The following is a 26,413-nucleotide window of genomic DNA, read 5'->3' as shown; positions in this document are numbered from 1 at the left end:
TCAGCTCTGCCTCTGCACTTTTAATATTCTCTTCCAACTCCACGAGTTCTCGTGCTTTGGATTTTTTTAATGAATGAGGCATACTGTATGATCCGACCCCTAAGAACCGCCTTAAGTGCCTCCCAAGCCACGCCCACAGAGGATACTGAGGACCAGTTGGTCTCCATATAAACATTGATTTCAGTCTTTAACATTTGTTGGAAATCAGGATTTTGTAAAAGGGACACATTAAGGCGCCAACTATATGATTTCTTTTTCTCTATATGTGGCATCACCTCTAAACTCACCAGGGCATGAGACTAAAATGTTTCCAATTGAGCAATCAACAACAGATGAAATAAGGGATTTGGATATCAAAAAAAAAAAATCTATTCTAGAATAAATCTTATGGACTGATGAAAAAAATGTATAGTCCCTACCGGATGGGTTCAAAAGTCTCCAAATATCCGAAAGACCAAGATTTTTACACATCCTGTGAAGCATCAATGTTGCTCTAGGAGGTTTACACACTTTTGCTTCACTATGATCAAGGACTGAATCCATCAAAAGATTAAAGTCTCCTCCCAATATTATATCATGGGGGGTGCCAGCGGTTTGCAACATCCCTTCAAGATCTATAAAAAAGCCCTGATCATCAACGTTAGGTGCGTAAATATTAGCCAAAATCAGACTTTGCCCTTGAATTTCAGTTAAAACAATAATTACTCTTCCTAATTTATCTTTAGTCTGTTTGAGACATTTGAATTGTAAATGTTTATTAATCAATATAATGACTCCCCTACTCTTACTTGAGCCAACACTAAAGAAAACATGTCCACCCCATATCTTCCCAAATTTTTCAACTTTCTGCGGGGAGAGATGTGTTTCTTGAAGAAACACTATATCATATTTCTTACATTTAAGAAAAGTTATAACCTTCCTTCTTTTTATGGGGTGCCCCAACCCATTCACATTCCATGTGGAGAGAGATAGTACACTCATATTAACATTTGACATATTGATATAATAAAAATAAAAAATTGTGTGTGAAAAACAAAATTATGAAGACCACATTCCCCATTAGTGAAACGATCAAACCCCGAACATCCCCTGGAACAAAACAAACAGAAAAAAGAAAAACGTGCGCATTAACCCCACGCACGACAGCGCCAACCGGCGTCAATCTCTCTAAACTCAAAAGGTCCATGAACGCCCAGGAGTCCCCACGACAACTTTGCCATTGGATTGCTCAATTTTGCCTCACAAATTTGTGATCTCCTCTCTTGCCGCGCCATCCAAATCGAGTCCCCGGTCTGTAGGCCTGTCGGGGCTTTCATCCTGAACAAGTAAGTGTCTTTTAATATCTCCAGAGCCCAAGGATTTTGACTTGTTTGCCATGTTTTGCAACAAAGGACAAATGTGTAACTGGGTGTATCAAATTTCACCAGATTATAACATGAGAATAATCAAAAATTCAGCAAAGTGCGCAGAGCTCGTCGCTCACACGTCTGCTCCTTGCATGGCGTCCATTTTCCCCCGATTTATCTTATTTTGTAATGTAAAAGGTTTTCTGATCATACATATTTGGTATCATTCAAGAGGTCTCAGTGCAACTGGTAAAACGGTCTCATTCCCTTTCAGCAAAGTCAAATCACAAGTAAGATTTAAGAACTTATTTAAATACTGTAGTCTATCAGAGGCACGACTCCTCCCAGATCCCTCACGGGAACCATCAGATTAGGTGCATTCTCTGTATACATCAAACGACCTACTCAATCAAGTTTCGAAGGTCTACTTACAACCTCCTAAACTGTAAACCAAATCCTGAATAACATCAAACAAACACATCTGAAATAACAATAGAATTGTTTGGTATTTAAGGAGGGTTGGCAAGAAGCTCAGGGAATCTGTAAGCCAGATCTCCCATGCTTTGCCATTGCATGTAGTTTTGTCATGTATGTTTCTTTGACTTGTCTTTTATTTTTAGAAATGTTTATTTATTCTGATCATGTGTGAAATTGGCTTTGATTGATTTTGTAACTTACGTTTTAAATCTTACCTAGCAAATAAATTGTTACTTTTTGATTTATTCTGTATTCATCCGAAATCATTTATCACCGGTAGATTCGAGGGATGCCTTTTGTTAGCGCAAACTTATGTCCGGGATAATGATCATTACTGGAGCTTATGAATATGAGAAAACCACATAAGACTACCAGTCACTGCTTATCACCGTCTTAGCAAGTTGTATGAAACATGACTAAATAAAACTATCATCTGGTTATGAGCAAGCAGTAGGTGGCCGAATCAGATGATATTAGTAAACCCTACAACCTCTGACTATGAACGGACTGGCAATTTTGTGTCCGAGAGATCTATGTAACTAATCGGCCGGTATATGTCTCTAAGCGACAATCGGGACCCGAATGAAAGGATAATGAAAGTTAAGATGATTCAGAGTAAACAATAACTTAAAAAGATCAAATTAAAAGAATTATCAGAAATTAATTAGAGCTGTAATCTAAATCAGAAGTCAACTTAAATTGGAGTCAGATTAATATAAAATTGGAGTCACATAAAATGAATAATGGAATCAATTTGTAAAGTGTAAATTAACAATAATTGCTTTACTTCGGCGCTCAGAAAAGACAGAACAATGCAGAGACTTTCAAGGGGCCATTCTATTGGAATCCGACATAGGAACAAATAGTTTGGTTTTGTACCCCTTTTTACAAAGCCATCATTAGCCATGTGCTCAAACAAAATGATGACACAGTCATTAAATCTTTTAATCGACATTAATAATCACGATTACAATATCAAGGGTAATAATCGACAATTAGGATTTTTGTACATACCTGTGCATCCCTGTAGTACTATTATTGCAGTTGTGATGACATGCCAATATCACAAACATGACACTATCTGAACTGACATTTTTAAAAGCTTTATTGTCTTTGGAAAATATACAAGGATCATGAAAAAAGTCATCCAACAGAAGCTAAATTAAAATATGTAAAATGTTTACAACTCAAGAATCACTTACATTCTGGGTGTTTCTCAATGCTAAGGATGCGTTCTCATTCTTGTGTTCTTGTGAAAATCAGTCTTGCCTAACTACGTTTAAAGAACAAACACAGAAGACATGAGGACACTAAAGAGATCTGTGCGAGTTTTGAGATGTGCTGTAAAGCTTCAAAATACTGCCGATGCCGTATTTCTAAGTGGTAGTACTGTTAATACGGTAGTACCGTAAGTTATGTTGTATGTGCAGTAGTAAATATTATTTTCGCTAAAACCTTCATTTAAATCAGACCTATTTCTGCAATAATATTACAAATATAGACTTTTTGAGTGGCGTCCTCTTCACACAGTGCCCTTTAAGAGCGCAAAATGCTGTTTAGAATTTGCCCCTAATATGGTATTGTTTATTTCTCAAAGTGTGGTTTTCTCATGCTTCAAACACACACATCTGAACGTGTTAATTTGGCGGCCGTGTCTCCTAATGGATAATATGGATGTAAATAAAACTGTGGAGAGTGAGAAGCTTTTTACACAACACAATTCACGTAGCGAGACTTGAAATTATTTTGGGTTTTGGCTGATGAGACCGGGAATGTCGACAGAGATTTCAAGCCAAAGGGGGAAACACCAGCAACCTTATTAAACACCTTTGGACACAACCCACTGCCTCTGCAGAATACACACAGTTTAGTGCCACTTCATTTAAGCTAAATTCTTTATCTTAACATTTACAGATTTACCATGTCTCTAGATTTATTACAAATGCATGGTGGCAGAAACTTCCCACTTATGATCAGGGCTGCATTTATTAAAAGCATCGTAAGCATCGGTGCCAATGGTCTCTACGATCAGCCCAGATCGGTTTGGTCACAGTTTGATTACATCCCTGAGGTGTGCGGTCAAACCGGTGTGTGTATAATCTACACTCACGCTGCTGTTTACCAAGAGAGAGGGGCTGAAGCGGTTGTAATAATGAAACAGCTGCTCAAAACAGTCTTTTCAAAGGTACAATATCTTTATTTTTATGTTGCCAACATTCAAACAACCACAGAAATAATGGAATAAAAGTTTAAAGTCATTGCCGCTTGAACTGGCTGTTTTGATGCAGTGAAGATTTTATTTTTATTTTATATTTACATCAAACTAAGAATGTATTAGGTAACAAGTTAGTCCATTTGAGCCTTCTCCCAGTTCATCCATCAGTTATTTCCACCATTTCCGGAGCAACAAGTGGAATTAAATGGCTAGTTTATAAGAAGCACTATGACAAACTGTGTTAAGAATTAACACACTATCGTGTGGTATCGTGATAGTTTAGCTGGTATAATATCGTAAGATATGATTTATGGTATCGTGACAATCCTTATGTGCTGTCATATGTAGATTAAACAACTTTTAACTATTTTCTTTTTTTCTTTTTTGGAGGTGGGTGATGACGTCAAACAAGTCCACAAGAGCATTGAGAAACAGCCTGTCAAATATTTTTAAATACAATAAAACTACTGATACTACATGTCAGACCACAAAATAAAATAAAGAGCAGTAAAGGTAAGTAAATTAGTGTAAATGTTTGAATACATCTTGAGTGTTTCTGAATCATGAGAACTGACATTCACATTAACACATGATTCATCTCAGGACAACAGCACAGAACAACCCACAGAGAAAATTAGCATCATGTTGAAGTGATAGATTTCACATTGATTTACATAAAAATGAAATTTTATTTTAATTTTTAATTTAAATGAAATATGTAACATGATGAAATTGTAGCTCTACTCATGCCAGGTCAAAGATGAAGATCTTGATTCAGTCTTCATGAAGAGCATAAAAATACAGAAAAAAAATTATTTTATTTTTTAAATCTATGAAACATAAGAGCAAATATTTTTTTAACAAAGTGTCAGTGAAAGGAGGTGCTGAACATTCAGAAAATGTAACAGATTTAATCTAAATTAAACTTTCAGTCAGTAGGGGCTGGTTAGTTTGGGATGAAATGTTGGCTTGTTGGAATTATTGTAATAAATATACATTTCCCATAAATTAGAGAGAAAATAGGTAACATGTTTGAATGGTTGAGCTTTACAAACACTGTGAACACAACAATATTTATTAAAAAAAAAAATCTTGGGTATCGCAAATAATTTATGTAGATACCCAATAGATTCTCAAATATATACTGTGTGTATATGATATATATATATATATATATATATATATATATATATATATATATATATATATACACACACACACACACTACCATTCAAAGGTTTGGGGTCACTTGACTGAAATGTTTCTCATGATCTTAAAAATCTTTTGATCTGAAGGCGTATGCTTAAATGTTTGAAATTAGTTTTGTAGACAAAAATATAATTGTGCCACCATATTAATTTATTTCATTATAAAATTAAAATGTAATAAAAAAATTTTTTTTTTGAAATTGATGACTTGGACCAAATAATAAAGAAAAGCAGCCAATAAGTGCCCAACATAGATGGGAACTCCTTCAATACTGTTTAAAAAGCATCTCAGGGTGATACCTCAAAAAGTTGTTGAGAAAATGTCAAGAGTACATGTCTGCAAATTCTAGGCAAAGGCTGACTACTTTGAAGATGCTAAAATATAACACAGTTTTGATTTATTTTGGATTTTGTTTAGTCACAACATAATTCCCATAGCTCCATTTATGTTATTATACTGGAGCGGCAATCCTGCAAGGAAAAACCCGTGGACGGCAGTCGTGATGATGACCGTGCACACTGGGTATGTGACCCAGGGAAGAAGGAAACCGCTCTTTTGCTGAACTGTTGGGTACCGCAGCCACTTGGGCATGTGGCAAAATCAAACAAAAAGGCAACAAAAGATTCTCCACCCGGCCCTCCACTGGGCGATGGAGTGGTCTTCTTACCAGCTCCAGATGAGTGGGTTTCTTCGACCCTGGGTCGCCCGTCTCAGGGGTGCTTTGACGACCTCTGTGGGTTCTTAGCGGCTGACTGTGAGATGGGTGGCGTCTGCTTCCTACGGTGGGCTCCACGCCGGGGCCGGGCCGAAGGGGTGGGCTGCGGCGGAGCCGGTGTAGTCACCGCAGGGGGACGCCCTTGGCGACGAGCAGACGGGGTGCAGGATCTTGAGCCGCGCCGAGGCAGGATATGCCGGATAGCCTCTGTCTGCTGCTTCACCGTCGAGAATTGCTGGGCAAAGTCCTCGATGGTGTCACCGAATAGGCCAGCCTGGGAAATGAGGGCAGCAAGGAACCGTGTCTTGTCGGCCTCACCCATCTCAACCAGGTTGAGCCAAAGGTGGCGTTCCTGGACCACTAATGTGGACATCGTCCGCCCGAGAGACCACGACGTGACCTTCGTCACTCGGAGAGCGAGGTCGGTCAACGAGTGCAGTTCCTGCATCGGATCTGGGGCGGAACTACCCTCATGCAGTTCTTTTAGCGCCTTGGCTTGGTGGACCTGCAGGAGAGCCATGGCGTGCAGGGCAGAGGTGGCTTGTCCAGCAGCGCTGTAGGCTTTAGCCGTCAGGGACGACGTGAACCTACAGGGCTAGGACGGGAGCTTTGGGCGTCCGCGCCAGGTGGCGGCGCTCTGCGGGCATAGGTGCACCGCAAGCACCTTATCCACCGGGGGAATCGCTGTATAGCCCCTGGCCGCCCCGCAATCGAGGGTAGTGAGTGCGGGGGAACTGAGGAATCGGGACCGGGCAGTAAAAGGTGCCCCCCAAGATTTATCTCAGCTCCTTGTGCACTTCCGGGAAGAAAGGCACTGGAGCGGGGCGTGGCTGCGCGAGCCCAGGAATCAATCATCGAGCTGCAAGGGTTCAGGAGAGAGCAGAGGGTTCCACTGTAGCCTGACACTCGTGGCCGCCTGGGAAAGCATGTACATCATCTCTGCATCAGCCTGTGACTGGGCAATCGTCCCCGAAGTGGGGAGCCCAGCTGAGGCTTCTGCGTCCGACTGGACAAGTCCGCTCTCTGATGCTGCGCTTCAGAGCTCATCATCTTTGCAGGCTCCGAACAAGAGGCCAGACTCATCTGGAAGCCCGACTGGGGCAGACGAGCATGCTGGGAAATGGGAGGTCCGCGGGGGGATACCCGGTGGAGGCAATCCCACTGGGATCCCCAAATCGACCCCAGTGCTAGCCGTGCTGGCCTCAAACCCGTAGGTAGAAGGACCGAGGCGGGGAGCCGCTGGCTCTTACGAAAGCAAGCCACGACCGCAATGTTGCCATGGTCATGGTCATGGTCATGTTCTCGCAGTGAGAACATGAACCATCCACGAACGCTGCTTCCGTGTGGGTCGCGCCCAGACACGAAAGACAGCGATCATGATCATCCGAAGTTGAGAGATAACGACCGCAACCAGGAATAACACACAATCAGAAAGGCATCTTTAAAAAGACACGTCTTTAAAAAGACGTTCCATGTGTGCTGCTCTTTTAGAGAAATATACTCTTTTAGAGAAATAAACTCTTTCAGAAAATATACTCTCTTTTTTCTGCCGAAGCACCCAGGGGCGTTATCTGCAGTGCACCAGTGCAGAGGAGGGAGAAGCCACTGAAATGTGCCGTCAGATCCAGCAGAGGTGAATGAACAGTAGAAATTCAGCTCAATGAGCATGACCGATCATCTCCGAAGAGAAAATCTGAATGAGTGATTGCATACCAGCTCCTTTTTATACCCGTATGTCCGGGGGAGTGGCATGCAAATACCACTCGCCAATTTTCATTGGCCTTTTATCAAAGACCACAGGTGTCTCGGGCTCCCAAGAGTGACCCCTAGTGTCACTACATTGACACAACGTCGGGTGAGTGACAGATAGGGAGCCACTGCATACTGTATTCATGGACAGCATCATATCTATTAAGAAAATAATAATAATAAAATAATAGTACCTTCAGTTGGTGCAGATGAAGTTGAGTTGTTGAGTCTGAGGACGGCTGATCCAGGTCTGATCTCCTCCAGACTGAACTGCTCCAGCTAGTCCTCCACTGCAGTCTTCCTGTCCAGTGCCGTTACCTGCAGCCCAGTTCTGATAGCACAAGATCTCTCCATTCACCCAGAACCACAGACCCATAATGCATGAGCGACGGAGTCCCATCCACACAGCTGTAGTTGAGGCATTTCTAGCCACATTCATCACATGATGCTGAATCTGCTGAGAATCAACTGACACCAGATCCACATGATTCTCTCTGCAGTATCTCAGAGCTTCATTCCAGATCAGATTCTGTTTAATCAAAACCAGTTGATCTGGACACAAAACAGACCATTAACAACATCAAACAACAGATTAAAAACAACATGCTGAAATATAGATTTCCATTGACTTCATTAGAAAAGATATAGCACACTAAGTCAGAACTGTCTGAACCACATTTGTAGCTTGAAAAATCTAAGTTACATTTAGACATTTTTGTAGAGCAAGCCAAACACACTGTTATTCTACAAACTATGTTTTTTCTTTTTTCTTTTTTTTTTTTTTAAATCACAAATTGAGACCAAAATTTCTCAAACAAACTCCTGCCAGAGCTTTCAAGCTACATCCACCTAACTTGGCACAGACTATCAGACTGTTCTGGGATAGTCTGCTAGTCTGCTTTTCTAACTGATAACTGGCTACAGTTTTTACTCAGGAGATGATCAAAAATAGGAAAAATCCCATAGACAAGGCACAGGTATCACACACAGGACACGATGTTGCGGTGCAGGTAGCAGTCCAAAGTTATGAATCTAGTCACCATACACACAAAAGGTGTTTGTACTTCTTTAAGAATGAACAAAGTGATGTTAATGAGTTTGACACTGGTGTAACTGTGCAAATAGAATGACTAGAAATGGTGATGCTTATGTAGTTTCTCTATCTTTAACCTTGAATAGGTTTCGTTCAAGCTCTCAAACCACAAAAAGACATATTTGTAATCCAAAATACATTGTGTAGACTATATGAAAGATACAATTCAACCAACAATGTGAATGATGCTGCAGAATTTAGAGCAGCCTCTAAGCGGTGGCGGAGGTGTTTATACATTTGTAGAAAACAATTTTAGAGTGTGTCGTGTCATCTGCCAGACGTGTACAGTGTGTGACCCCTTTTACACTGACACAATTTCAGATGGGCCAATGGAACGCTCAATGAACTGTCAAACATTCTAACATAACAAACTAACAAAAGGCCATTTATATGCTTTAAAGGTGCTGTAAGTTCATTTGTTTTATTAAATGACATGCAGAAAACATCCTTATTACCTGTCAGACATCATTGAAATAGGTGTCATGAAATATCACACCTATCTCTGTAACAGCCCTAGGTTCGGTAAACAGTGGCGAAAAAGATGTCTGCAGGCTGCGGTTAGATCACTTGTTTATCCAATTCTGTGGGTTTATACATGCAAACAGTGGGTATATTGTATGTTAATGAAGTGGCCCAAATCATAATTTAATATTTTCCTGAGAAGTAGTGTGCTAAATCATCTGAGAACTGGGGAGAGGCCACATAAGGGACAAAGTGACACTGGTCCACCCAGACTGACGGATGGTCCACCCAGTCAAAACTGCTGGAATGTAATAATAGTTTGCCAAAAAATTAAATAAACAACATTTTGTCACACACCAGATAGCTCGCATGCACATTAACCATCATATTCCTGTAATAGAAGTAGTTAGAAAATGTGTTTTTATTTCAAGTAAGAACATTTTGATAGGATTATGATGAATTGAAATGGGTCAAGGTGCACTTCTCACAGTCACTCTTTTGTGGTCTGCGCACCGATCAGCTACAACATTAAAACCACCTGCCTAATATTGTGTAGGTTCCCCTCGTGCTGCCAAAACAGCTCTGACCCGTCGAGGCATGAAGTCCACAAGACCTCTGAAGGTGTCCTGTGGTATCTGGCACCAAGACGTTAGCAGCAGATCCTTTAAGTCCTGTAACTTGCAAGATGGGGGCTCCATGGATCAGACTTGTTGGTCTAGCACATCCCATAGATGCTCATTCAGATTGAGATCTGGGGAATTTGGAGGCCAAATCAACACCTTGAACTCTTCATCATGTTCCTCAAACCATTCCTGAACAAATTTTGTAGTGTGGCAGGGCGAATTGTCCTGCTGAAAGAGGCCACTGCCATCAGGGAATACCGTTGCCATGGAGAGGTGTACGTGGTCTGAAACAATCTTTAGGTAGGTGGTACGTGTAAAAGTAACATCCACATGAATGCCAGCACCCATGTTTTCCCAGCAGAACATTGCCCAGAGCATCACACTGCCTCCACCGGTCTGCCTTTTTCCCATGGTGCATCCTGCTGCCATCTCTTCCCCAGGTAAACGATGCACACGCACCTGGCCGTCCACATGATCTAAAAGAAAACATGACTCAACAGACCAGGCCACCTTCTTCCATTGCTCCATGGTCCAGTTCTGACGCTCACGTGCCCATTGTAGGTGCTTTCGATGGTGGACAGGGGTCAGCATGGGCACTCTGACCAGTCTGCGGCTACGCAGCCCCATAAGCAGCAAGCTGCGATGCACTGTGTGTTCTGACGCCTTTCTATCATGGCCAGCATAACATTTTTCAGCAATTTGTGCTACAGTAGCTCTTCTGTAGGATCGGACCAGACGGGCTAGCCTTCGTTCCCCACGTGCATCAATGAGCCTTGGGCACCCATGACCCTGTCGCCGGTTCACCAGTTGTCCTTCCTTGGACCACTTTTGGTAGGTACTGACTACTGCATACCGGGAACACCCCACAAGACCTGCTGTTTTGGAGATGTTCTGACCCAGTCATCTAGCCGTCACAATTTGGCCCTTGTCAAAGTCACTCAGATCCTAACACTTGCCCATTTTTCCTGCTTCCAACACATGAAATTCAAGAACTGACTGTTCACTTGCTGCCTAATATATCCCACCCCTTGACAGGTGCCATTGTAATAAGATAATAAATGTTATTCACTTCACCTGTCAGTGGTTTTAATATTGTGGCTGATCAGTGGACAGTCATGCATGTAAATGTATCCACTCAGCACCCAGATAAATGATCTAAGTTCCCTGTTTTTTTTTTTTTTTTTTTTTTTTTGCACTTCATTTTTTTAACATTATTGTGAGATTGCATAGACATAGAAGTTTCTTTAGATAGCATGGCATTTCTGTTATCTGGTGTGCAGGGTACTTAACATACAATATCTGAGTGATCTGGCACTTGTCTGTAGTAAAAAGAAAGTCAAGAATTACAATGATCCAGAACAGATGAGGACTTGAGAGGAAACAAGCCCTCTCATTTATATACTATTCAAAATAAATATTATGTGACATTAAAGTAGCTCTAGTTTAATAATAATGATTTTATTATTTTTTACAGCTTTTTATTATTTTATTGAATTTTATTCTATGGCCATTACATTTTTTTATCACATCACTATGACCTATAAGGAAAATTACAAATTAATAATAAATTTTAATAATAAACATCGATTAAAAAAAAAAATCTAAATGTTGTTTTTGAACCAGTAATAGTGCAACTATGTGTTAGGCAGAGTAAATGAGTGCATACTGACACATAAGGCTGAGGAAAGGGGTACGCCTCATAATATTCACAATGAGATTTAGAAAGTAGGCACAGAATAGAGGTCCACCCTGTTTCAACAAGGTCAAACCACATGGAGATTTCTGTTCTCACCAATGCTGAAAGCCACGTCTATTCTCGGCGCAAAATCTAAACTCAGTTCCTGCATTTGCAGTTTGGGGATTCCACCAGCAGGTGGTGATAAAGTTCCAAATGCTGAAAATACATCAATGTCCCTGATATTACAGTTAATACATAATGTTATGTGTCAGTAAAGAATAATTAAAGGAATATTCCAGGTTCCGGGTTCAATCGACCTTAATTGAATTCAAGGTTACAGTAAGGCACTTTGGGTTAGTTCACCCAAAAATGAAAATCCTCTCATGATTGACTCACCTTTAAGCCATCCCAGATATGTATGACTTTCCTTCTTCAGCAGAAATGAAGTGAAGATTTTTATAATCACATTTCAGCTCTTTTTGTCCATACAATGCAAGTAAACGGGTGCCATCAGACTGCTGGCTGTTTGACGGTCCAAAAGTCATATTTAGTAGCATAAATGTAATCCACATGACTCCAGTCGATCAATTAATGACTTCTGAAGCAAATCAATAGGTTGGTGTGAAAAACAAATCGATAATTAAAACTTTTTAACTTCATAAAATCGCTTCCTGCCAGCAGTCGACGCATCAGTGACGTAAGCGCTATGGCGCATTCATGGCGAAGTAAGAAGCTTTGCTTACAACAGAGGAACGAATGTCACGTGAGAGTTAGTTTATTTCAAACAGCATCCCAGCGCTGGCAAGAAGAACCAGGAAAATCAGGAAGATGGTGGCGGGGAAATGCAGCTAGCTAACATGGCTCCGGTGGCTAAGAGAAGGACACGGTTGATTCAAGAAGAACATAAAAACTTCCAAGAGAAATGGACAGACAAGTATTTTTTTGTACTGCATGATGGGACTATCTCACTTTGTCTTATTTGCCAGAAGGCAGTGAGTTGTTTTAAACAAGCAAATTTAGAGTGACATTTCCAGTCACACCATGCCCACTTTGACAAAATATATCCGCCACAAGGCAACCTCAGAAACAACAAAATAGCGCAACTCAAAGGACAGCTCAAAGGACAACAACTAAAGATGGACAGATCTAGCACTGTTGCAGAGAAAATGATAGAGGCAACATATGAGATTGCTTGGGTACTTGTGAGAAACAAGAAGGCCTTCACAGATGCAAAAATTGTCAAAGAATGTTTTTTGGCCTCAGCCGAAAAATTATATGCTGATTTCACAAACAAGGAAGCTATTTTAAAGCAAATTAAGGGACTGCAACTCTCAGACTCGACCATAACAAGACACATAGAAGACATCAGCGAGAACATCGGTAAGCAACTGATTACCGACATATCCATGGTGCCGTGTTTTAGTATTGCGCTTGACAAAAGCACTGATGTAAGTGACATTGCCCAATGATGTGTTTGGGTCCGCTTCCCTCTAAACGAGCCGTTCAGAGAGGAACTTTTATGTTTACTGCCTCTTCATGGACAAACATGAGGAGAGGATATTCTGAAAGCCCTTTTTACATTTTTTGCTGGTAATAATATTGACTGGTCAAATCTGGCATCTGTGTGCACTAACGGTGCCCCAAACATGTGAGGGAAGAAGAAGGGACTCATAGGCCTGATGAGAAAGAGAGAGGAAATTCCCAAATTTGTTAAGTTTCATTGTATCATTCATCGGCAAGCACTTGTGGCTAAACTCAAAGACTGTGATGCAGCAAGTTGTGCACGTGGTGAACATTATTATTGCAAGGGCACTGAATCACCGGCAATCCCGCGAGTTGCTGGAGGAATACAGGACAGAATACAGCGACTTGATATTTCACAATGAGGTAAGATGGCTGTCTCGGCAGAGTTTTGGAAAGCTTTCTCTCTCTCCTCCCTCAAATCTATGAATTTGTTGCAAGCAAGGGGAGAGAGGAGTCAGAGCTGGATGATGCACAGTGGATATTAAAGCTGGCTTTTTTAACTGACATCACCTGCCACCTGAACACGGTGAATCTCCAGCTCCAAGGGAAATCTAAAACTCCAGGCAAAATGCTTCATGTGGTTACAGCATTTGAAAATAAAATCACCAAACTATTCATACCTGACAGACAGTTTGTTCATTTCCCAAAACTCGGAGCAGTCACCACATCCAACCTAGACATACTGCAACATTTTAGCTATGATGCATTTGTGCGTGTGTTGGAAGAGTTGAAGTTGGAGTTTGAATCAAGATTCAAGGATATCATGGAGTACAAGGTGTTTTTCAACTTCATTGAGAACCCCTTTCATGTGCCAGTGTCATCTCTTACCCCAGTCATTGCAGCACTCTGTCCTGACCGTGCTGGAATAGAGAGTGAGATAGTAGAGCTGCAGACAAATGACACATTGTAAGGTGATCAGGTGTTACCCATTTCTGGAGCCTTGTGTCAGACACAGAGTATCCACTTCTGAAGCAGTGCATGCAAAAGGTGACATCATTTTTTGTCAGCACTTATTCATGTGAAGCAACATTTTCAACAATGAACATTGTGAAACAAAAACAGAGAAACAGACTGACCAATGCACACCTGGATTGCCTCACAAGGATAGAAACAACAGACTATAAATTTAGAATGAATTCAGTCAAGGGGCAGAAGGGACATTTTTGCTCATCCAACAACTGAGGTAACCCTTAATATGGGTCTTATACATGTGATGTAGCCTATTTGATGTATGTATGTATATATTTGTGATGTGCTTTACATCAAATAAATTGCATGTTCTCTATTGCTCTTAATTTGCTATCAATTGAAAATATAGGTAGGAAGAAAAAGTACAACATGCATCGTCTTATTAGATTGAAAAAGTTCCGGGTCAAAAGCCTACTCGTTGTTCTGGCAGCCATACGTATTATCACTTATTTTAGGTGGGCATATGCAAAATCCTAAGAAAGATAGGTGGGCATACGGCATATGCCCTCGACCACACCACTGGTGTGGCCCTCTAAATGATTGTCTCAACCCAAAGTGGCCCACTTACAAAAAATAGTGAGTAACACTGGTCTATACTTTTGAAACAGTGAGTATTTTAATGTTTACGGATTGTTCCCAGTGACGTCCATTGTAAGTATCTCACTGGAACACAGATTTTTGCTTTTTTTTAAGGAAAAGGAGGGATGAGTCAAAAGTTATTTTTGTGGTAATCAACATTATGCCACAAATGCTGTCTATTGAGCTTAACTTGAATTTAACCCAGAATATTCCTTTAAATATACTTACATTCTTTATAATTTAAAAGAGCCTACAACAAATTAGTCCCAACGAGCACCACATTTTCAATGCTTATAAAAGTTTACTGCTTTTTAATCTTAATTTTAAACTAATCTAATACAAGTAATCTTTTATTTCTGTCTGAATCTTCCTCTTGCCAGTCATAAAAACTTTCACTAGTCAGTGGATATCAATTCCTGGTTCCTCTCGAATGTTTATGGCACCCAGCAGCAAGAACATAAATGGCTCCTATGCATACAGCCCATTCACACTAGCTACCAATGATGGGCTGTCTCCATTTATCGCTTGCACTTTACATGCTTAATTTCACCAACCCACCTGCACCCACAGGTAGACATAATGCTTGCACGAAAACACCAAACCTCCATGGCCATGCCCACTGACTTTGCACTTATAGCATATTTCATAGCACTGCACTTAAGACTAGCACTCTTAAGGCTAATTTATACTTACTGGGTGAACAAGTTTCTTTTATTATGCCTAAAAATGATGACAAAAGCCAGTGACATGTTTTTGTTCTTCCAAGGTGCTTGTTGGCTGATTTTTCCCCATTAGTGCACATCTCTGAAATTCTTGACCTAGGAGTACTCAGCTAGTAAAAGAGCGTTGATGATGGGTTAAAACTAATCATGGGTGTGGTTTGGACATGACGTTTTTTAATTTTATTTACAACAGCACATGCCAGCTAAGGAGTAGTTACTTTGTTATCGTAAAAAATGTAAGACTTTGAAGCCTGTCTCTCAGAGATTGTGTACAAGTATACTTATAGATTTTACAACACAGATTTCATAAAGATGACAAATGCATAGAGAGAAATTGTGTTTTTTATTAAGTCAGATCAGATAACTGGTCCCCAAAGTTAGACTGAGGATACAACAGGCTTGTCGTTGTATGCTGAAATCCATAATTGTCCGCAAATGCTTTGAATCCTTTGCGGTTCGTTGTCACTAATTACAGTCAGAGGAATACCATGGCAAGCAAATATTGATTTGCAATGAGTGATCACCTGCCTTGATGATGTTTCCGGCAGCTGTGCCATCTTGGTAAAGTTAGAATTATAAGCCATAACTACCAAGTAGTCTCTGCCTTTCAACTGAAACAAATCCATTCCAACTTTTTTCCAGGGCTCAAAAGGTTTGTCATGTTGTTTGAGCAGCTCTTTATGTTGTTGGTGTCGGTATCGCTGAAAAATGTCACATCGTTGGACAAATGTTTTACTGTCTCTGTGCATAAATGGCCAGTACAATAAATCTCTTGTGCGCCTTTTACATTTCTCGATGCCTAGATGGCCTTCGTGAATCGGCTTCACCATTTGCGGTCTCATGGAACGAGGCACAATAATTTTTATTCCCTTCAAAAGCACTACATGTACTGCTGACAACTCTTCTCTGAAATTCTGGTGTGGATTACTCAGCTTCTCCTCAAGTGAGCATATTTTGTTCATTATTGTCCTCAGCTCTGGGTCTTTTGCGGTCATGTTAGCAATTTGTTCACACTTAGCTTGTGAGACAGGTAATTGAGCCTTTTATGGAATCAACATGAACTTGAAGATCCTGTTCATTTGTTAGTTCATTTTCATTAGGAAAACTGGCTCTGCTCAGTGCGTCTGCAACTATGAGGTGCTTACCTGGAGTGAACTCAAACTGCAGGTCATACATTTGGAGACGCAACATCAGGTGCAGAATGCGCGGAGGCATGTCTCCAATAGCCTTGTTGTAAATGGCAATTAACAGCTTATGATCAGTCTCTAGAACCACTGATCTCCCATAGGCATACTCGTGGAATTTTTCGCATCCATATACGGCTCCTAGCATCTCTTTCTCTATTTGTGCATAGTTGCGCTCCGCCGGCATCATAGTGCGTGAAGCAAATGCAACCAGAAACCAGTCATTGCCATGCTTCTGGAGCAACATAGCTCCGAGACCGTCTTTCATAGCATCTGTTGATATTTTTAGTGACTTTTCTGGATCGTAGAATTTCAGAACAGGTTTGGTGCTTAGTGTTTTCTTGACCCATTCCCATTTTTTATTGTGTTTGTCCCTCCATTGCCATTGTGCATCAGTTAGTGTTTTGTGTTTGTGGACAAGTTTGGGAGGAATTTTCTCATGTAGTTATTTTATTTAATTTTTTATTCAATTTGTAATTATTTTTTATTATTATCTTTGTCTTGTTGCTGTTTTGTATTGATGTGTACTGCAAGCTCCTATCACCAGGACAAATTCCTTGAATGTGTAAGCATATTTGGCAATAAAGCAGATTCTGATTCTGATTCTAGTTAATCAGTCCTAGAGTCCTCAGTCTATTCCTTTGGTGCTAGCATCTCAGCCACTGTTCTGATTTTCTCAGGATCAGGCTGAACTCCTTCAGCCATCAGCGTATCACCCAGGTATGTTATCTGGCTCACTCCGAACTCACATCTTTGTTATTTAATTTTTTATGATGCCTGAGCTTTATGTCAGTGTTTCTCAACCATGGGTCTCAGATCATTTGTATGCTGGGTCGTGAGATCTTTTCTGTTATGAGTACAAATTACCAATGAGAAGGATAGAACTGTACATTAGCAATGTTTGGGGCAACAGTGACCTCTATTGTTGATTCGTGTTAATATCTCCAGGTTTGCGTAAACAACCGTAAGTCAGAGGCTGCATTTCTCTGTCCAATCACAATAATCCATAAATGTTACAAATCGTTCTTTTTGTACAAGGTCTCTTTTCATAGTGGTGCACGCACTAGCAGCGCTACTCAACACGCGGCACGTGCCATCTTTTGCAGCCCGCGTTATGATTTCATCATAAAAATATATTTATCAATAGTCTCTCAAATGTGCATGAATTCAATTGAGGTGTTCCTTTATCAGAGGGTTTACAGTAGCTCTCTGAATGGCTGAAGCACAGCACACTTTGAGAGGGAAATAAACTGCAAAAGGATGTAACGAGTGAAATAAACAACAAAGAATATCTGAGCACAGCTGATGTTTAATGAGAGCAGTGGCCCGTCAGCGCGTGCGTTCATAGAAATCGTATGTGCGCACATGCGCAGTTTGTCAACCAAGAATGCTCGCTCTCAGTCTCACCTGAGAGTCACTCATCAGCGTGAATCTGTCTAACCCTTTTGAATAGCTTAACAGAGATATTTGCTTGTCATGAAAACAGTCATAACAGGAAAAAGTAATAGTTTATCCTGCAATAACGGCGTTGAGACGCCTTCACGCAAATGCTAATTTGTGAAATGCGTTACTTCACTGCAAAACCCTAAAGAGGGTGAACAAATCTTTGACTTCTCACTGGAGCAGTTTTGGAATTAATGGTATATATACTGTATCTCTCGTTTTGAACGTAGTATCTCAGGTGAGTGTGATGTTGAACACTCATGGTGTGTTCATATCTGTTTTCTTTATCGCAATGAATGTGGGAGAAAGTGGCTCTTTGAAAAATTAAAACGAAACCATGAGAAAATGTAACTGTTACATCTCTAATTTATAGTCTTTTATATATGCTTATATGATATTGTATTATGTTATAAAATTAAGAATTCTTAATATAAAGAATGTTCACTATATATGGATTATATTTGGTTCTATACAGCTGTGAGTCAGCCCTCTCAATCATGAACAGAAGTAGCTCAGTTTGTTCTTTTACCAATGATGATCTGCACAAATTCTGGTTGTGTGTCAGTGCATAAATTCACTATTTGCAGGACTCATTTTTTCCTCACTGAATAGGAGGATACTTTATAGAGAAAATGGAAGAATAGACATTTAATCTCTTTTTTTTCTTTCTTTTTTTTTAAAGAAAATTAAATTTAAATGCATTCTTAAGTAAACATGACATTTCTGTATGACCATTGTTTTCATATGTGGGTTGATATTGTGAGAGAGCTTTAGCAGATCTAAATGTTCCTCCTCAGTTTGAATCATTTGTAAACAATAGCCCTAAAATGTTAAAATTATTATTATGTTGTTGTTTTTTTCAAAGTAAAGTTGATCAAAAAATTATTTGTTGTTTAAGAGTATAAATCATGCTTATTTTTCATGGACAGACCTTAAAACATGATAACTCAATACAGTATACCCTGTGACTATTTTAATAAGAATAAATGCACAGTATTAATGGTGTTTTTAAGTAACGTTACTTGCGATGAATGTGATAGCTAAGATAAACACGGAAAAAAAGTTTTCATCTGGCCCACACAAGAAGGTAGTTGAAGAGCCCTGGATTACGGGCTCAGCGTCATCTCTCAGTATCTTGTGCATGCCAGGTAAACATCCGATTCCTTGGAATACATCTTGGTATTTTTCATGATATCAGCATATGAGTTTTCTGCAGTGCTGTCACTATTCACCTTTTGTACACGGGGATGTCACCATTGCTCTGTATATGACATGTACTCTTTTTATCAGCCACATATGCTCGCATGTTTTTAATCCAAGAATAGACTGCTCGTCCCCTCGACAATCACGAGCATGACATTAGAGGAAAAGTGGCTCTGCACACCCCTATGTTCAGGATGGGTTCATTGTTGTATGCTCGCAGGTTTCATTTCTGTGTTAAGACTTTTGGCTTTACTGATAGACTTCATAAGTGTTTCAATGGTAGTATGTTCACCTGCACACCTGTGTCGACTTTAAATGAAATACTTGTTCCATTCACATCCATATTTGTAATCCACTATTCACTGTTATTTGGTTTACTAGCGACAGTTCAAACAAAGAATGTAGTGTCCTCATCGTCACTTTCTGTGCATCTGTCAATTGTGTGTACCAGACTCCTGTACATGGGCGGGTACCCGATGGGTGAACCACTAATATTTGTTGTAAAGGGTGGAAAAATATTAACATTGTCATTTGTGGTGTGGGTGCGGGTCAGGAATCAATAGGCACGGGTGGACAGTGAGTCAAATAGCCAAAGACAGTGGCGCCTGCAGCTGTGCGGCTGAACCCAGTGTGTGTACCATGAGCGCTCCGACTGACCTGAGAAACATTTACTCACAGAATATTTCATCAATTATGAAGTGTGTCCCATATTTCTGTTGGCGAATGAACAATTCTTTTAAGTTGGTTCTTTTCAGTGAATTGGCCAAATGGGCTAAATCGATTCGTGATTCGGTACAATTCGTTTGGAGCGCACTCTCAAGGAATCATCTGGAGCGGTTTCTCACACAGTAAAACAGTGTCGGGATATTTACGAATACAGAGAACAAACAGCGTTGGATACAGTGTAAATGTACCAATAATCAACTGAAACAAAAGTCTGTCTTTTTGAGAGGTAACTTTGAGAAACTTCAGCTAGTGCTGTGTCATGTGAACAAGGGGCTGTTCAAACTGAACGCGTTTTTAATCATTTTCCATGTAAACATTTGCTAGATTAATGTCTTTTGACAACTGCGTCACGTTTCACTGTGTTTTTAGTAGAGCCCGACCGATATGGGATTTTTGAGACTGATACCGATTTTAGAGAGGGAAAATTCACCGATTACCGATATATTTAATTTTTGAGCTGGAATGAAAACAGACCTTTTCTATGTTTATTGTGCACCGATTTTGCACTGATATGACTGTGCAAAGATACTCAGAAGGCTGCTTTCTTAAATATTTTTATCAAAGAATATTTGACATTATTATTATTATTATACATTGTCAACAAATTCTAGAAATGAACACTGAGAAAATAAAGAATAAAACAAAATACAATAAATAGCTTAATAAACATCAGTACTGTTAGTATAAGTAAATTGCCCACCATTAAAATAAAGAATAAATAAAAATACAATAATTAGCTTAATTAACATCAGTACTGTATGTTTAGTATAAGTCAATTGCTGACCATTTAAATAAAGAATAAAAATACAATAAATAGCTAAATAAACATCAATACTGCTTATTATCAGTCAATGGCTGACCATTTAAATAAAGAATAAATTAAATTAAAATAAATAGCTAAATAAACATCAGGGGCCGGTTGTACCAGCTGCACATACGTTACAACTTAGCCTAGTTGTGGCGTAAATGGGCACTAAGTCACAATTTACGCTCTATTAAATATTTGAGCGTTGCACCATTAAAAATAGGTAGAGCATAAACCTACGTATAAACTAAATATTTACGGAAGACTCCAACCAGGAGTGACTGATGGAATAAAAAAGCAGACTCATTTAATGACAATGAGATCATGTTTTGGTTGACAGGCATCAGTCCTTTCGACATATATGATGGTGTTGGCATTCACACTCGTTTACATTTACGAGAGAGAAAAAAACATACTTTTAAGCGGCTCTTCAGCATGAAACCGATCTAACAGTGCCGTTTTAAGGGTGCGTCGCCCGGTGTTAAGTTTCAACACATTCAAAATATATATATGATATTAAAATGAATAAATGTCTATTTTTCCAGCCTGTTGTATTAGTATTTATCACCCCTCATTTATTTTAGATACAGTTCCTATATATTATTATTTACACAGGGCAAATATAGTATTTATTAAATCTACTTTTATTACGTATCCTATTTTAATGTCTGGAAAACCAGACTTTTAAATATTAAATTTTATAAATGCAACGACTGGAATTGTGCGGTTGAAGGGGGTACCAAACTGTGAATCCTGAACAAAACAGTTTGGTGAATACATGTTTACACATTAGCTTCCAATCAGCTGACAAGCAATGAAAGTAGCTACGTGATTAGCTAGTTAGCTATAAGCTCGTTGTCATGGAGAGTAAAAGATGGACTTTATTTACTTTCCAGCATTGTGTCTCACCAACAAGGTAACAACATAGCATGAAAACAACACTCAGACAGACACAATCCACCACCACACCGTTGTCTGCTGAGCTGTAAAAAGATGTTTACCTTTCAATCATTACTGACTGCACTGACAAACTATAGCTGGCTAACAGCAAACAGATGTGATAAACATGAGTGACATGGATGTCAGGGACAAGGTTAATGTTATATTAGTTATATAAAATGATGGGGCAATTTTTTTTTATTAACTTTACAATATGTATTTAACAAACTAGTTAGCAATATAATGAGAGGAGATCGCTCAAATCCACACCGCTGAACTCTGCCCTGTCTGCAGAGCCACCGTCAGCTCACAGTCAGCTCTGTAAATAATGGAGTCAGAGCGCGCTCTGCTGGACAATCTACGCTATGACACCAATTCTAAAGCATTGTTTTCTGCATTATATATTCTGAAAAAAAGTTTTCATATCGCCGCATATCTGTAAAAAAATAAGCCGATACCGATATATTGGTGAAAGGCTAATATTGATATATCGGTCAGGCACTAGTTTTTAGCATCTCTCATGGGAGCGCTGCATTTTTAGGTGCTGTGTCAAGTTAAAAAGAACTTTATCAACTGATAAAAACGCATTTCAAGGCATCTGCGTTCTGCTCTATTCACCGTGGTGCATTTTGCTTTTTTAGCACGAGTACACGTTTATTCTGAACGGTTACTGGAAGAAATGTTTTAGCCAACAGTTACATGAACGCTACTCATACTTCAGAAAATGCAACAATTTTTTTTTATTTTTATTAAATGCTTCTCTCAAAGTCACCAGAATTTAATGCTTTGGTGTTGTTTAAAGAAAAAGAAAAAAAAAAAAACATTTTTAAAATGTCAAATAATGTTCATCTTTCTCATCTTTTTCTGTGAATTATCACCACATCATTAGGCTACGTGTCTATTTTTCTTAAATGCTCCAACTCAGAGTGCTTGATATTAATTTGTCTGCTTGTGTAATGTGAGCAAATAAACATTTTTGTCTATCTGATGTAGTAGTTATATTTTAATGCGGGTGCGGTTCAGATCACGGTCTTTATGTTAAACGGGTCGTATACAGAATTAAATTATTGCTGCTGTCGGATAATGGGTCGGGTGTTCTGATAAGTACTGCGGGTCGGGGTGGGTGCGGGTTCACAAAACAGGACCCGTGCAGGACTCGGTGTGTGTCCTTTCCATTTTGAGAAGCAACACTTGGCGAAGTGATTTTTTTCCTCTACATTTCTTACAGTCTTTGCCATATACAGGACATTTTCTTTGTGTGTGTTCTGTGCCACGTATCATAAACTTTACTGCAGTTATGTTTCTTCTTCTGAGAGCCTGCACATTTCTTGCTCTTTGTCTTTGTATCTCTATGTATGGCATCTACTTCATCCATTTCGGAAATATCATAGGGGTTCTGCAGGGGTGGAAAGAGTACCAAAAATCATACTCAAGTAGAAGTACTGTTACTTCCCAAAAAAGTAGTGCGAGTAGAGTAAAAGTACCTGTCCTACAAACTATTCAAGTAAGAGTAAAAGAGTAGCTCATTTAAAAGTAATCATGAGTAGCGAGCATTGAGTACCGAGTTATAAAACCTATGCTCCATTATAATGAACACTGTATGCCAACTTTTAAAATACATCACTTATCTATGATAAATACTAAATTAATATGATTCCAAAAAAATAAAAGGGAGACATAACAGAAATTAAAAGATTAAAAAGTTATGTTCAATACACTGATCACCATTTTATATCGTAATGTATGAAGCAATTACATTAAAATCAGTTTATGTGTAGGGTCTAAATTTCCCTTGATGCTGACTGAGAGTTACTGTTGTGCATAAAACATGTTCAAAACAATGCAAGGAATACAAAAAAAAAAAAAAAAACACAAAAAAAACACAAAAAAACACAAAAAAAGCAGGGTCACTTGGCACGTCATGTCCCGCACAATAGAGGCGGTAGAGCAGACATGGGAAAAGTTGTTTGGTACAGGGGCCACATCGGGCTTTAAAGGAATAATTCTTGTCAATAATTCAAATCATTATGTGCTTTTTGGAGCTTCAAAATGTTGGCACCCATTCACTTGTATTGTATGGACCTACAGAGCTGAAATCTTCTTCTAAAAATCTTCATTTGTGTTCTGAAGAAAGAAAGTCATGCACATCTGGGAAGGCATGAGGGTGAGTAACTGATGAGAGAATTTTCATTTTTTAGTGAACTATTTCTTTAAGTAGCACATGGGGGGCCACATTGTCCTCCTTTTGAGATACAATGTTCAACATTGATTTAGTTCTTGTATCTTTTAAGCCCAGAAATAGTTGTGTTCTCATTCTAATGCATGATGCATCATTTTCTGAAGTTTGTGACTGGTGGAATATTCTGCCTGAAGTATTGCTCTATAAAGGTTGATTCTTTTCTATCAGGCATCAGAAAAAACTTGATAAAGGTTAAGCATAATTATAAATTATTTTATCATCTCTTCTTTCCTGGTAATTTATTATACAAATTAACACACTCTCTACATCTGGGGTCGGTATTATTAAAAAAACAAACAATATTATTTAAAAAATATTATTATTAAAAGTGTCACTGTTTTATTCTATTACATTAATACTTTTAAAGCTACTCAAATTATTCAGCCAAAAGTAGAGAGTGGTTTTCTCGTTTCCTTGTTAATTTTGTTTGATTAACAGCCTTTATATGACAGAGCCTACTAGACAGTGCTCAATTCGGTTACATCTACACTTCAAGTCCAACATTTTGATGCAAATACGCTTTTTGTCCCACTGTTTACGTTCACTTTAGACCAAACCGACTGCGTTTACATTGATGCCTCATCAAGATGGGCACTGTAAAAATTATAAAGTGTATTTGATTTTTTTAGTTGCGTGCCTGCACACACGCATGTGAAACGCACAAACATGAACCGCCTGTCAATCAAACAGCACGCGCCTGTCAATCAAACAGCATGCAGCTATAGATGTCAGGAAATAAAAAGTCAATCTTTTATATTTCATCTAGATCAACCAACCAGTGGTGCTCTTGCTATCGCGATCGATGTAATGAACACCCCAGTTCTAGATGTAGAACATAGGCTAAATATAGAAAATGACTCAAAAGTTTATCATCAATATCGAGGACATCTCTCTTTTTAAACATCGAGATCGTTTTAGAACCAAGCCCTATTGATAACATTGCCTTAATCTCTCACATCAGCCCAATAATCTCAGTGATAGAATAAATTACAGGCTACGTTATAGACACAGAATTTAGTAAACAGAAATATGAAATTAACAATATGTTTCTTCAAATTAGAGGCAGGATTAATGCTGATGTCTGGCTTGAGCAAGTTAAACTCACATGACACAGTCAAGCAATTGACCTTTTTCACTGCGAAAAGCCTTTCAGGTGCAGCCGATGTTCATGTGTTGAACTGTGTTTGAGGCATCCTGCACATCCATAACAGCTGGCGTCAGATCTACAGCTTCAAGTTTTTTATGTGTGATTTGATTGGATGGGAGTCACCAGACTCTCACTAGCCAATCATGTTGATAGATAAAAATAAAATCAGGACAGGGAAGTAGCGAACACAGACGTGGGAAAATAGTGCATTAAAAGTACAGTTACAGCACTTAAAATGTACTCAAGTAAAAGTATACAATTTTTAAACTACTTAAAGTACAATTCTTGGGAAAAAAGTAGTTAATTACAATAACGTGAGTATTTGTAAATCGTTACTTTACACTCCTGGAGTTCTGAGAACACAAATGACCCAGCAATGTCGTATTAACGAGTAGGAAACTCTTAACTCTAGATGATAAACAAATTTCCATGTTGGTACGGTGGAAGGGGCATGTCGACATGACAGATGATGGGAAGCAATGACTCTGCAAAATTATTTCAACTCCTGTAATTTATTTCAATAATATAAATTTGTTCTATATGACAGTCAACTAATGACTCAAATTAAGCAAATTAATTAATCATTTTTTAGATACCATGCATTAATAAATCATATGTGTTGTTTATAAGTGATGCAGATTTATTTACTTGTGTTTATTCTCTGGTATAACAGTAAAAGAGCTTTTGCCGTTGTTCATGGCATAATTGTTTAAGTTTAGCTTCTTCAATTTTGTTTCCAACTTGAATGGGTGATGTCATAGTCATGAGAGCATCAAATATATAAGGGAACTAATTACAAATAAGAAACAACTGGAAATCATCAAGACAGGAGACAGGAACACAAGGAAACAGGAAACAGTAAAATAGGTCATGACATGGGAATATATTTCAAAATAAAAGACAAATCAAACCTTAAAAGAAAACCCACACCAATGACACTTTTTTTATTTTTTTAATTATCCATCTAGTTAAGAATAATTTAGCCTTTTGTTAGTGCTGTTTCACCCATCCGGTGTCTGTGGTGTGTAAGCTGAGCTTCAGTGTAACTGGCTTGTGTTGAGCTTTCATACTGACAGCGTTTCTGCTGCGTAACAGAGCTGCAAATCTAAACTGAAAATACTGCCGTTTCTGGGTTACTATACTGAGTTTTTCCTTTGATAACAGCCACCAATTATAAAAGGGTTTTACCCAATGTGTCATTGATCATTATTATGCTACTGTTAATTTTTAAAAACTTATCGTATTGTCATGAGTAGGGAGCCACATTTACATAAAAGTGGCGATTAAACCAAAAACTGTAGCTATAAATAGCTTAAGTCATCTGGATTCATTCAGATTTACTGAACAGAAAGTGTCTGTTAGCCTG

The 26,413-nt window shown here is 38.9% G+C and overlaps 1 protein-coding gene across 2 annotated transcripts in view; it reads right to left on the bottom strand.

Annotated features, from left to right (window-relative positions):
- Positions 1–3,021: 3,021 nt before the first annotated feature.
- LOC127442062 (macrophage mannose receptor 1-like) overlaps positions 3,022–26,413 on the bottom strand; it is an 82,910-nt gene continuing 59,518 nt past the window's right edge. For both annotated transcript variants that reach the window (XM_051699782.1, XM_051699772.1), the window contains exons 5-6: positions 7,906–8,263; positions 3,022–4,817 (exon numbers count right to left, since the gene is read on the bottom strand). In XM_051699782.1, the coding sequence (XP_051555742.1) occupies positions 7,908–8,263 (356 nt within the window). In that variant the 3' untranslated portion in view covers positions 3,022–4,817; positions 7,906–7,907. The remainder of the gene's footprint in view (positions 4,818–7,905; positions 8,264–26,413) is intronic.

This window comes from Myxocyprinus asiaticus, chromosome 1, assembly GCF_019703515.2.
Source record: "Myxocyprinus asiaticus isolate MX2 ecotype Aquarium Trade chromosome 1, UBuf_Myxa_2, whole genome shotgun sequence".
Classification (NCBI taxonomy): domain Eukaryota; kingdom Metazoa; phylum Chordata; class Actinopteri; order Cypriniformes; family Catostomidae; genus Myxocyprinus; species Myxocyprinus asiaticus.
The sequence above is the reverse complement of the archived record's forward strand: the minus strand, read 5'-3'. Positions and strand labels throughout refer to the sequence as shown.